This window comes from Salvia hispanica, chromosome 6 (genome assembly GCF_029641045.1).
Source record: "Salvia hispanica isolate PSC_SH4W2 chromosome 6, Shi_PSC_v1, whole genome shotgun sequence".
In the NCBI taxonomy this organism is placed as follows: Eukaryota; Viridiplantae; Streptophyta; class Magnoliopsida; order Lamiales; family Lamiaceae; genus Salvia; species Salvia hispanica.
The window spans coordinates 22,253,665-22,267,679 of NC_142697.1; the positions used below are offsets into that span (position 1 = coordinate 22,253,665).

The window sequence follows — 14,015 nt, forward strand, 5'->3', positions numbered from 1 at the left end:
AAATGCTAACTAGTAGTATTGACCATCTATATAAGATCGTATCAAAAACGTTGTATCGTGTTTTATATCGAAAATATCGATATGAAAGAATTTCATATCGTTATCGTATCAAAACTTTCGATATATCGAATTCGATATATCGAACTTTCGATATGGATAATATCAATATCGTGATCGTATCGAATACCTGTTTATCGAAAAATATAATTTCAAAACTGAAAAATAACACAAAAATTAATAAAACTTCAACACAATAAAATAAATAGTGTTCTTATTAGGGTTTCATATATATATTTTCTAAATATATGAATGAATTAAATGGATTTATATATATTTATAATTTTAAACTTCAATATGTATTAAATTTGAATATGTTTCGATATATACGATATATATCGTATATTCGATATAAAACAATATATCGCGATATAAGGAAATTCATATCGTTATCATATCGAAAACTTACGATACGATACTGTATTGTATCGAAAAATACGATATACCAAAAATTCGATAATTTTTTGATATTTTTCAATACGATACGAGCAATATATCATTTTTTCGGTATTTTTCCCCAGCCCTATATAAGGCTGTAACATTCACAATCTCATTCCTTAAATCAGTTCTTTACTGTACTAGTTTTAATGTTTCCCACTTAAAGAAAAGTTTCTAATGCTTCTTTGTCTCCATCTTTTGAATTATATCGGTTATGAGATTTTGAAAAACTAACAACTCAACAACATATTCCCAAAAAGTTTTCACTTTTTGGTTGTTTCCAATAGTTGGATCATCCGTAGTGTCGACATACATTTCAAAAATCTTCCTAGTTTCCTCTGGAAAGTAGGGAACATGAGTAGCAGATTGATCTTCGATGGTTGCCGAAAACATGATTTGGATTTTGTCTAACAATTGCGTCGACGCCTCCAACATGTTGGACATATGGGGGAGGGGCGAAGCCAGGAATTTGGGGGGGGTCCGGCATTAGGAGTCTCTATTAGACATTTCCAAAAGTAATAACGCATCCAAAGAATAAAGCAAATTATAATATAAATGAGTTCCACATTCCATTAGCACACACTCTGATTATTACACACTCAAATACTCCCCCGTCCCAATAAATATGCAACATTTGATTTCCGGCACATGATTTTGTGCAGTGTTGTTTTGTGAGTTAATGAAGAGAGAGTAAAGTAAGACAGAAAAAAAAGTAGAGATAGGGTTGTTTCCATTTTAGGAAACGTTTCTTTTTTTATTCCATCATTTACTATACTCTCACTTATCTTTCCTACTTTTTTCATCTCTTATATTTATTTAATATAAATTCTTAACCTCCGTGCCCAAAAGTTCTGTCTCAACTTTTATGGGACGGAGGGAGTAATATATCCGCCCATGGGTGCCGATATGGAGGGATTTGGATCCCCTGCTGTGGCATAATGAACAGCAGGGGATGTTGTGCACATCACCACCCTCCATTTGTTTTATAAAAGAAAATTGTATAACTTCATAAAAACAAATGGAGATAGGTGATGTGCACAGTAACTTCTACTATGCATTTTGCTAAAGCAGGAGATCCAAGTCCGACATGAAAATGGCAAATATGTTGACTTACTATTGGGTCTATTCACTATCGGACACAGCAAAAATTTAGAAAGAAAATTGAAGGTAAAAGAGATTTTTGAAATGTAAAACAGTCCTGAATTAAATAAGATAATAGTAGTAAAATATACTAGAGAGAACAAAATTTAAAAACAACTTGATAGAAATTCGTTTGATACATATACTCCACGTTTTTTAATAATGTTTAAAATCATTTCCTCAATTAATAAAATTAAAAAATCAAACAAAACAAAGGCAATTTCGTGGGTCTGCGACAATGCGAGTAGGCTTCAGATCGCGACATCATTAGATGAAAGGCCGTGAGCGCATGACTGAACAACCACCACCTCACTCTCGGAATTGAGACTACACGAAACACATGCAACATATGCCGACTGCATTCCGTTCTGAGGGAACGGTATCTTCCATTGCTCAAAGCATCCACAATAGCAACGAACTAGTAATAGTCTAGCCAAAAACTCTTTCTGCCACATCATCATGCCCTTCCCACTGCCCTAGCCAAGCAACAACTTAGCAATAGGCTAGCAACAGCTTAACCAATGCTCTAGGCCTAGAAATGAAACGTTTTTCTTTTTAGGTTGTCCCAATAAAAATGAAATGTTTCCTAAAATAGAAACAACACTCTCTCTACTTTTTCATCTCTCTTACTTTACCCTCTCTTCATTAACTCACAAAACACCACTGCATAAAATCCTGTGCCGGAAAGCAAATGTTGCATATTTATTGGGACGGAAGGAGTATTGAAAAATAAGTGCAATAAGTTGTAAGTATAGAGTATAAATTAAAAAAAAAAAAAAATTTGGCTAACCAACCGCTCACCGGTTAGTCCACGCTCACCCTCTTGGGGTTTGTATTTTCATCCATTCAGTTAGCCCACCACAGTAGGGGACTAGCCGAGCGCCTTAGCAGCTTGCCGGCGGCTAGGGCGCTATCTAGTCCACTATTGTGGAGACTCTAAATTGTGCCAAATAGGCGGAGCCACGTGACATATGGGATACCCCAATTGCCCACTGGCTTCGAAATGGTGTACAATAAGATGCGCTGTCAGAAGTGGATTCGTTGATGCATCACATCAAAGTACGATGATGTTAATGTTATACTTACTGCCTCCATTTATCATTAAAATTTCCTCTTTCTGCAAGCTCATCCTCCCATAGCTCTAAACAGTCAAGTTCCATTTTTTCTAATATAACAACATTTTTAGAAAACCAAAACAAAACATGGATTTTTATTTATTATTTTTATTTGGGCCTTTTCCTCTTTGTGTAGCTTTCCCTTTTCGTGGGATGACCGGGCTGATAGATGATCAATATGGAAAGGTTGGATTCTTTAATTTGCGGTATGAAAATAAAGAGATTGTCTTCATCAATAATTGTCAGATAATTAAAATTGAAAAGAAAAAAAAAAACCCTTTGTATTATTCTTGTTGCTCAAATATTCTCGGCTCATTCCAATTGTTGAAACTTGAAATGGTTTCTCTTGTTCTTATTATTCAGTGTATCTCTCTCTACTTCCCCATTGTGGTTTCCAGCTCAAGTTCTTCTTCTCCGTACTACTGATTTGTTGCGGTTGATTTTGTTTTTTTTAGCACAAGATTTTATCGTTTGTTAGTTTTCCTATTTTGGCGTAGTCCTGCCCGAATTTGATTAGTCAATTCTTGAAAAAAGAAATCTAGGGTTCATAGCTTGTAGCGCCTTGATTGAGCACATTTTGATTTCTTGGCTTGTAAAAATTAATTAGGGTTTATAGGGGTCATTGGAAGGTCCCCCCCAATCTCCTGATCTACAATTCTCATTTTTTATCCATAAATATCTCACTCATTTCTCCATATAACTCCCTCCCTCTCTCTCTCTCTCTCTCACATCACATGTTTCTCTATCTGGGATTCATGGGAGTTCATCCTTTTTCCTTTTTGTAAAACTTTCCCACAATCAAATTGATTGATAGCCAGAAAGAGGGGGAAAATGGTGAGAGGGAAGGTGGAAATGAAGCGCATTGAAAATCCAACAAGCAGGCAGGTGACCTTTTCAAAGCGCAGAAACGGGCTATTGAAGAAGGCATATGAGCTCTCAGTGCTCTGCGATGCAGAAGTTGCTTTGATCATATTCTCTCAAAAAGGAAGACTTTATGAGTTCTCAAGCTCCAAGTGAGTTATGTTTATGCTCTTCACTCATTTTTAATCATAAGAGTACTATTTCTTTCTTCATTTTCTTGCAATCAACCAACAAATTAAGTCGGATTGAGTGGATAATTTGTTCCTTCACAAATTAAGTCGGATTAAGTGGAGTACTAATTATTTAATGTTCTTGATTAACTTTGATCAGTGTGCACTTGTTTTGGCTTTTTTAATTCCACTTTCGCTATTGTACTACTCTTATTCACTGTTATATATGGTTCTATCCCTATGATGATTCAAATATTGACTCAGTACATTTGGGACAGTAATTTCTCTCAATGTGGCTGTGTGCCTAGGTACTTTTTTTTCAGAAAATAAGGGTCTAATATCAAATTTTATCTACTACTCCTATAAGGAGTGAGGAAAATGATATTTATTGCCTTATTGGAGTTTACCACAGTGTTTTATCAACATGAATAAAATATAAATTAGGTTACAAGTTCGAAACATTTGCAAGTTTTGGAATTCTCATGCATAATTAGGAGCATCGATAACATTAGATTGGTTTCTTAAATTTAGTTCAAGTGTGGCCTAAATGATTATGATGAATATTTTATTGAGTGGGTAGTTGAATTAATTTACATGTTTCCTGAGCATTTAACTGCTGAAATATGTGTATTAGCACTCAATTAAATGACAAAATCTGCCGTTAACTAGGATGAATTTTTATGAGCCATTACTGTCTATGTCTATTCACATCTATACTAATTTATGAGCTAATATTATTGTACTTAAAACCTTCGAAACTTGGTTGGTGGTTTATATGGTGTGCACGGTAACTAGATTTAAAATTCTGCCAACATTAATTGTACACTTAGACTAGGAGTTGGCTGAATAAATGAAAAGTTTTCATATGTATTTGCTACCACCTTCTGCTACATTACATCTGACCACAGCTCTTGAAAAATATCTGAGTTCTTGAGCAGTGTTTTGAAGCTACGCATGGTTTGGTATGTGATTATTTTAATTGCGGATGGAGTGGTATTATTTTTGGTTGTATAGAAATTTCCAGTATAAGTTCCACTTTCTTCAATATTCTACTAGTGGACGGAGGGAGTATCACTTTTAAGTGTTACCTTGATTGTTTGGTTGCCTTTGGTGTTTAGGTAAACTAAACATACATGAAGTCACTTACTTCTCACTTTATAAGATACTAGCTACTATATTGATATCTGAACTGGATTTTTATCATTTTAGTTACCATACAATAAAAGTATAAAATAGCTATAATAGAATTTAATTAGCAATTGAAATGTATGATTATACAACTATATATCTTTAGAAAATGTAAGGTTAGAGAGAGATTTGGTTTACCAATATCAGTTAATAAAGAAGATCAGAACATATACATGATCAAACCAGTACCAATTATATGTTTATTAATAAGGTAACTACAAGTATATTTTTCTGGTATTTTCCTATTCATTTCTCCGTTTTATCTTTCTTTGTAAATACCATGCTTTATACTGCATGTAACTGTAAATTCATCTTTTATTATGGTTTCAAGCAACGGTAGTTATTTATATAGGACTTGAGATCAACAATTCCACTTTTGGTGTCTCATTTGTGTTTCACCATGATTTTTTTAGAAAAAAATTTCAGACTAATTATACAAATATTAAGTAGGGTTCTTTATTTCCATTTAGAATTTGTCATTTGTAAATAATTAGCTTTCAATTCTTAGTTACTAGTATTACTTTATTATTCTAAATATAGATGTGCATAATCCTCTTAAGTTTCAATTTTTTATAATAACTCTAAATCATGTTCAGTATAGTACTACTACTACTTTCCTTATAGTACTAATGGAGTAGGAAATTTAATAGTAAGGCATGAGTAATTTGAACACAAGAAAAAACTATGGGACAGAATTTAAATCTAATAGTATATGCAAGGATCAATAAAAACATCATACTTTTACCTGCATTTCAGTAGTGTATAGTAGGAGTATATTTTATCATAGCACTAAAGATGCTTGTAATGTGTAGTTGTCCGCATACTAATTGCTATAAACACGAATAGAATTTGATGGAGAATAAATCTTTCACTTTACTTTGAATATATTTCATCAAATCTAATTTTGTTTATAATTTTTAGCATGCAGAAGTCCATAGAGAAATATCTTGAACGTGCAAGAGAAGAGCGGGGCAATGAAGTCGAACAACGCATGAAGGTTTGTTAAATTATTTTTTCAATTCTATATTTACATGCATGTATTTGAATATCTAGTAAAAATTCAGTTGCAGTATTTAAAGCATGAAGCAGCGTTGATGATGAAGAAGATAGAGCTACTAGAGAATTCCCAAAGGTTGTCTTGTCTTCTTCACCTTTTCTCTTCTTTCACAAGTTGTAAAAAGTTGCTTCCTTCTAATTAATAAACTCATCTAGCTGTTGTATTATTGTATTGCATATGGATGAAACAGGAAGCTTTTAGGGCAAAACCTTGGAGCTTATTCATTGCAAGAGCTCCACGAAACCGAAAACCAGCTCCAGCGAAGCCTACACAATGTCAGGGCCAGAAAGGTAATTTAATCATACCATTTGATCATGATCTATGTGTAAACTATCTCTAATATATACTTTTTTCTTCTAGGCTCAACTATACAAGGAGGAAACAGAAAAACTACTTGCAAAGGTATGATCATGCATGCAACACACTTGTGTTAGCTTCTGTATTTAAAGCGTCATAAATTTTTAGTATACTCGATCATTTGCAATTTCAGGAGAAGTTTTTGTTGGAAGAAAATTCCAAGTTGCGCCAAAAGGTAACTTTTTTACATCAATATATTTAGTATCATCTCCATGTTGGATTGTAAATGAATGTTGGATTTTTAAGTTTAAAATATGGAATGATTGTGCAGTGTGAAGTTAGGGAAGCAGAAAGAGAGAGTCAGAGCCAAACCACACTGAGCTCGGAGGTTGTGACCGAGTTGTTCATCGGCCCACCAACTACAAGGAAAGCCCGTGATTTCTCAACTTTTACTAGCAAATAAAAATGCTTTTTTTTTCTTATGGCATACATATAGACAAGTATATTTATCGTAAATATATACGTTAAACAAATAAGTGTATTTTGTTGTTCAGTATATATAGTGGGCCATTAGAACTAGCAAAATAAAAATGTAATGGGATATTTCATTGTTCAATACTAGTATAAGGGATTGGACATCCTAAGATAAATTGGGCCATTGTGGGCTGGAAATTCTTTTGGATGCATCTTTAATCTTCCTTTTTCACTATAATATACTGTAGTACTGTACTCCATATTGTGCCTATGATTCATCTTCAAAATCCATAGAAAAATTAACAATAGAAATATTTTCAACTCTAGGTTTGATAGAATATTGATTTTTTTTGGAAAACTGAGTTGAAAGATGGTTGTGCTGTTTTGTTTGAAAGATGGTGAGAGGTCTATAGTGTTGTTGGGTTTTTGGGATTTCAAACAAGTCAAATTATTGTTTATTTGTGTATTTAATGGAGTAGTAATAAAAGTTATTGTCAGATAATACACAAAACTGCACATAACTTTTTAAACTGGCCACACAATATGAAGTTTTAATTAATAGTAGTATGTTATGATTAATTAGCATTTGGCTCCACCTTTTGATTTTTCACTCTCTACCAAATACTTCTCAATTACTTGGTCAGTTTTTGAATTGGATAATCTACAATCTGCATCCAACAACACACCCAAATCAGCTGAAACATAGCCATCATCACTAGGAAATTGAATCGATCGCATGAGTTTGAAAAGGAAAAGTGGTATTAAAATATGGTCACACAAGAACATGATGATGCACCCCAAATTATAGAAAACATCTTGTGATATAACTGACACAATCCTCCGTGAAATTTGGACATAGCATTTTGTAAGAGATGTCAATAATTCATTTTCATATAATTGATTAGGGTGATATTGATACATGAAGTAGTGGTTTGGGTACCTCAAACTTTGTTTGCTTCGAAAAAGGCTAAAATGGCACGTATGCATATATGTGGGATTTGCTGCTATTGAATGTTTGTACTCTAATCTTTCATTCCATCGCACCTATTTATCTATCTTACATTTCATGTACTCAAAATTCACAATTTTAAATTTTTTGCACTTGTTTGCATGAACATATAGTACTCCTCCGTCCCAACTAAGTTGAGTCGTATTCCTTTTTGGGATGTCCCAACTAAGTTGAGTCATTTTATTTTTTTTACAAAAAACAAAATATCAAACCACTTCTACTGTATTCCATTACATATTTTACTCTCTTTATCTTTTCTACTTTTCAACTCAATATCTTAATTTCCGTGCCCAAAAGTTTTGACTCAACTTAGTTGGGACGGATGGAGTACTTCATATCTGACACGCTTTTCTTTTTAAAATGTCTCCAACCTTTTCAAAAAATATAAATATCACTTTTTTTTATCTTATTCTCTCTTCACTTAAAACACAAAAGAATATGGAGTACTAGTAAAAAAAATGCTCCAATTCAAACCTAATTAAAAACACATATGTGTTTCAATCTTTTAATGTGTCGTAAATACTATGCTCGTTTGTCTCTCAAAGATTTTTTATATAACTTATGTAGATTTATCTCCATTTACACCTTTATGAGTTATGAAGCCTTGGTAGTTAAAGAGAAAGTAAAGAAAAAATGGCTCGAAAAGCAGCTTTTTATGTTATGTAAAGAATATTAATCCGATCAGTAAAAGGGATTTCGGATCAATTTTATTTGGATTGTGAGTTTATCAAGTGCGATGATCAAACTATAATTTGATCAGGTTAGAAATTTTCGACATAACCCTAATCGTTCAAATTTTGGGATTGCCCAACGGGGCTACTCGAAAGCTGCTATGTACTCATAAATAAGGGCGGGGATTGCACATATGTAAAGTAATCTTAGTAATAAATTTAAAAAAGGAATAAATGGTAGGGAAATGGAACAGTGGTCCTACAGAAATTCTAAATGTTAGCAGCTATGGCCTATCAAATGGGACGGTGGATCGCCAATGCTCGATCACATCGCACCTCACACCACACGACTCTCATGATGGGACATACTGCTATCTATGTGATCAAATTTTATATAATAAAAAATTAGTTTATTTGATAAAAAATAGGTTTATTTATACGTTTAATTAAAATATTTGAATGCATATATAGTACATAGAAATGCATAATATTATAGTCATATATTTCTGATTTTTGTATAATATTTTTTATATTTTTAAAACCATAAATGTAATTAGTGCATATTTTAATTCAAATTTTGAAAACAATAGAAAGGAAATTCAAATATAAATATAAAAAATGAGGTTAAAGGCTAATAAGTCTTTTTAACTTGTCCACTTACTATATTTATAATTTTAATATATAATTAATACATCAAAAATTATTAACATAATCTTATTTTGGTTGTACAAAATTTGGTTGTTTATTATTACTCTTCCTAAAAATATAATTTTCAAAATGACATAAGTTTCAATGCGAAATTGATAAAAAGAAAGAGATAGAAAGAAAAAGTGTGTTAATGAAAAATAGATCTCATCTCATAGAAAAATAACTTTTCTAAAATAGAGTGTTTCTATTTTAAGAAAATTGCCCAAAAAAAAAGGTTTTTATTTTTAGAAAACGGAGAGAGTAGTATTTTATTACTCTGTAGTAATATGCACTACTCCCTCCATTCCTGAAAAGTAGTAGTATGAACTTTCTAATTTTGTAATTTTTTTCTCTCTAATAAGGTGAGACACATTCTCCACTAACAATACTTTAAAAACGTATTCACTCTATCTCTTTTACTTTTCTAATTATATATTAAAACTTGTGTCAAACTAAATGTTCGTACTCTTTGGATTTAGAGTAAATGTTCATACTCTTTGGATTTGACGTCAAGTAGTATTATGTTATTTGAACAATAAAATCTGAGTCTCGAAGCCAAACAACACATTAGAATATTATAGATAAATAATTTGTTAATCAGACCCCGTGAGCAAAAAAGCTTAGGGAGAATGAGTGGAAGTTTATTTATAAGCTATTGATTACTCCATTTCAGAAAAGGTCGTGTGTTGGAAAATATAAGCTAATTTTTGAGTCTTGAATTCAATTAAACCAATGCTCACATTAAAAATAAAGAAAAAATATAGAGCAGGGAGGTATTAACAGCTTTTCTTGTGGTGTGATTACATTAATTAGATTGTGTGTGTCCAATATATTAAGATATACACCAGATTCAAATAGATTAGATTGGAAACACTGACTTATTAACGGTCATGTAGTGGGGAAATTTGAAAAATTATTATTGTAAAGAAATGTGGTGGTGGTTGTGGTGTGGCATATACATATACTCCATATTGATAATATTGCAGATCCCGACCCAATCCTTAAAAATTATGGCACACGCACATGACACACACACACACACAATATTGATGCATCTCTACAAATAAAAATCCAAGAAAGAGAGCGTGGTCATTTCGTCATCCTTCCTATTCCCAAGACCACCAAACAGAGAGACTGAGGCCCCCCCATCTAAAATAATTAACTGTTTCATTACCATATGCATCTTTTTAAGTGAGTATCTCCATCACCACTGCGCTCCCCCTCCCTCTCTTCCTCACTTTCAGCGCTTGTCTCATTCATCCATGGGCAGAGAGTGGCTTTACTGGATTGGCGGCGCCTCCTCCTCCAGAAGGCGGAGGGCCAAGCAGGAGGAGAGCACCTCTGCCGGCTGCATGTGTGCCGTTTTTCAGCTCTTCGATATGCACCACCACCTCCCTCTCAATCACCAACATCCTTTTCTTCAACAAGAAGCCACCACATTTCAACTTAAAGGTACCACTTATAATCTTTTTCTCTCTTTCTCTTTCTCACCACATAGTAGGAGTACTAATATTTGTGTCCACCATGCAGGAGTGGAGGCGCCAAGAAACAGCATGGAGCTGGAGGAGGCGCCCCCCATTAAACAACAAGAGAATTTAAATTTCCCAGTAAGTACTACTAATACTATAGAAATGAAATGTGAGTTTCCAATTCATGAGCTGAAATTGTAAGTTTCCATCAGGGTGGGATACAGATCAAAACGATTTCAAGAAAAGAGGATTCCGAGAGCATTGATTCACCCTCAACCAAGACCCCAAATCTTGTAGCCAGGCTAATGGGGCTGGATTTGCTTCCAGAAAGCAACACCACCTCCCCTTCATTCTCCTGTCCCAATTCCAAACCCCCACCAAAATCCCATCTCAACCAAACCAGATGCTTCTACGACGACGACATCAAAGTCGGCGCTCGCTCTCTGCCGGAGACGCCCAGAATGGAGTACCACCGCCTCTCCCTGCAGATAAACAAGGAGAACAGCAACAACACAAACGATGAATTCAAAAGCCCAAGGTCCAGATTCCGACAGCAGCAGCAGCAGCAAGATGAGAACAGAAGCCCGGGACATTACGCGAAACAGATTTTGAAGCAAGTTAAAGAGAGCGTGAGCAGAAGAGTGGGGCTCGTCGACATCACCAACACAAACAGAGACGAAATCCGAAGAGATCAAAATCTCATCATCAAACTCTCCAAGAAGAACTCCAACGATACCAAGCAATCATCGCCCAAGTTGAGGATTTCAGACACCAACAAAAGTCCAAGAAATTCAACCTCTTCCGACACTAATCCGCCACCACCGTCCAAGCCTAAGCCTAACAAGGGAAACAGGGTGAAAATAGGCCCAAAAACAAGCCATCAAGCCATCAGAAACAAGAAAGAAGAGCCATTTGTCCGATCGCCGGCAGCGAAGAAGAAAAACAAGTCCAAGAAAGCTCCATTGTCGAGTGAGCTCATTCATTTAAGTGGTCCCACAATTGTGCCGGTCAAGAAAGGTCCTTCCCCTCCTGCAACTAAACTACCTCAAAAACAGGTATTCAAGGCTCTCTGTTTTCTTTCACCATTTTTTATGGCTTTCTTGTTCATATCTGCAGCCTTTTTTTTGGAAAGATTATACCTTCCGATAAAATACAATACACCTACTCAATTTCAGGCCCCAATCTACATGCTAAATCACAAAATTGTTATAAATCATAGCTTTTCTGGTCAAAAGGGTCATTTGCTTGTTTATTCTTTATATGTTTTTACTCGATAACACAAGTGGACGAGTATTTAGTAAATCATAAAAATCGCGGAAATCATGAGAGGGAGCTAGAACAAATATAGGCTAGAAAATCCAAAAATACATGTCGTTATCATGATTTTTATTTGCATTAATATTTTAAAATAATTTAGGTTTTTTTTGGGTTGCAGGTATCAGATGCTCTTTCATCGAAAAGGAACACACAGTTATCTAGTGATACGAGCCGGTCGTACAAGCAGCCGGATAAAATACTCGCCACCGCGCCACACAGCGGTAACGCGGAGGAGTACAGATGCTACATCCAGAAAATCCTCAAACGCTCCGGCATAATCGACAAATTAACACCGCTAACCCTAGGCAAATGGCACACCCCTTCCCACCCATTGGATCCCTCAATTTTTTACTACCTCGAGCTCTTCCACCCCGCCGCTGCCCCCTCCGCCGCCGTCCTCAGCCGCCGCTGCAATCGGAAGCTGATATTCCAGCTGGTGGACGAGATCCTGGCTGATATTTTGAGGCCGCACTTGGATTACAAGCCCTGGATTCATAAATCTCCGGCGGATCAATTCTCTTTGGTCGATGATCTGTGTGAGAGGATTGGGAATTTTCCGGCGAAGGACTGTCAGGTGCTTGAAGATATCGATTTGTTGGTGGAGAAGGATCTGAGGAAGACGGAGGTGAATGAGTATTTTGAGGAGGAAGGGGAGCGGTTGGTGCGTGAGGTGGAAGCTGAGATTGTGGAGCGGTTACTCATTGAAACGGTGGCGGACGGAGTCCGTACGGAGAGGAAGAGGAGGTGGGTGGCACGTGACCAGATTCCACGTCAGGGAATCATCCACGTGGCATAATGGATTGTTGTACAAAATTACCAATAACTACTTTTTTTTTAATTTTTTGTTAAATCTACATATGTTTTTTTTAATCTTCCCTTTTTTTTAATTCTCAAGCTCACTAATTATGATTAATGTACTTAATTAAATTCCTAGCTATGAATCATAAGTTTGTGTTAATTGCAAAATTAGTTTTAAATACACGATGCAAAATATAATATAGAGGTCATTGTTATGTAATACTCCATCCATCCATTCCAACTTAATTTTCACACTTCATTTTTAAGATAAATGGTAAGTAGGTCTCACATTCCACTAACTCACCCTACTCACATTTTATTATAAAACTAATATAAAGAAATGGATTCTACATTCCACTAACTTTTCCAACGAATTTTTCTTTACATTTCTTAATACTAGTGCCTACTCCAAGAGTGACAATTAAGTTGGGACGGAGGGAGTATGAAGTTTATTTCTCCTTCCGTCCCGGCTAAGAGACACATTCCTTAGCCGACACGAGATTTTAAGAGTTATTGGTTAAAGTGTTTAATTGGAGAGAGAAGATGTAGGTATAAGTATTAAAATAGAAAGAGAAAGAAAGATTAATATTTTAATTGGAGTGAGAAAAAGTGGTTGGTGTATTAATTGGAGAGAGAAAGATTCCAAAAAAGGAAATGTGTCATCTTAATTAGACAAACTAAAAAGGAAAACGTATCATCTTAAGCGGGACAGAGGGAGTAGTAATTTATTCGTAGTTCATTCTAAAAAAAATATGTGTAATAGTTCATTCATCTCGCGTGTTAAACATATTGCACAGAAAATATTAATGAATTAAAAACAAACCAATAATGTTATCTAACAATGATTTTTCGTGTTTTGGTATGCGTTTTGCATTTAAATAAGTTCTGCATTAATCAAACTCCATGAATAATATAGTAGGAATACTTAATTAAGAAAATACATTCTAATTAAAATTTTACATACTTCAGCTAAGATGTGTATCGAACATTTAGAAGTGCACAAATTTCCATCCAACGTATATACACACAAATGTGAGTATCTTAAGTGGGGCTCGTGGAAATGTGTATATATACCCTAGCACAATAGCAGTACAGCATACTATTTATTAATAAAAAAGATTCAAAATGATTTGTTTGTTTCTGTAAAAGTAAATAACGTTGGGAGAAATAAATAAATACCAAAATAGATGAGTTTTGAGAAAATTTTATGAACTTAAATTATCCAAGTGCTTTTATGAATTACTTTTCCTAAAAAGTGGGCACAAAA

General features: G+C 34.5%; 2 protein-coding genes across 2 annotated transcripts; both read left to right on the forward strand.

The window, feature by feature from the left end:
* Window positions 1–3,002: 3,002 nt before the first annotated feature.
* Window positions 3,003–7,009, forward strand: LOC125205874 (MADS-box protein AGL42). The gene is made up of 7 exons (XM_048105044.2): window positions 3,003–3,763; window positions 5,891–5,966; window positions 6,034–6,101; window positions 6,217–6,316; window positions 6,387–6,428; window positions 6,517–6,558; window positions 6,655–7,009. The coding sequence occupies exons 1-7, from the start codon at window positions 3,582–3,584 to the stop codon at window positions 6,784–6,786; spliced, it is 642 nt and encodes a 213-aa protein (XP_047961001.1). The 5' UTR covers window positions 3,003–3,581; the 3' UTR covers window positions 6,787–7,009.
* A 3,163-nt stretch (window positions 7,010–10,172) lies between these two features.
* LOC125205873 (uncharacterized) lies at window positions 10,173–12,820 on the forward strand. The gene is made up of 4 exons (XM_048105043.2): window positions 10,173–10,616; window positions 10,695–10,771; window positions 10,846–11,688; window positions 12,069–12,820. The coding sequence occupies exons 1-4, from the start codon at window positions 10,427–10,429 to the stop codon at window positions 12,744–12,746; spliced, it is 1,788 nt and encodes a 595-aa protein (XP_047961000.1). The 5' UTR covers window positions 10,173–10,426; the 3' UTR covers window positions 12,747–12,820.
* Window positions 12,821–14,015: the final 1,195 nt, after the last annotated feature.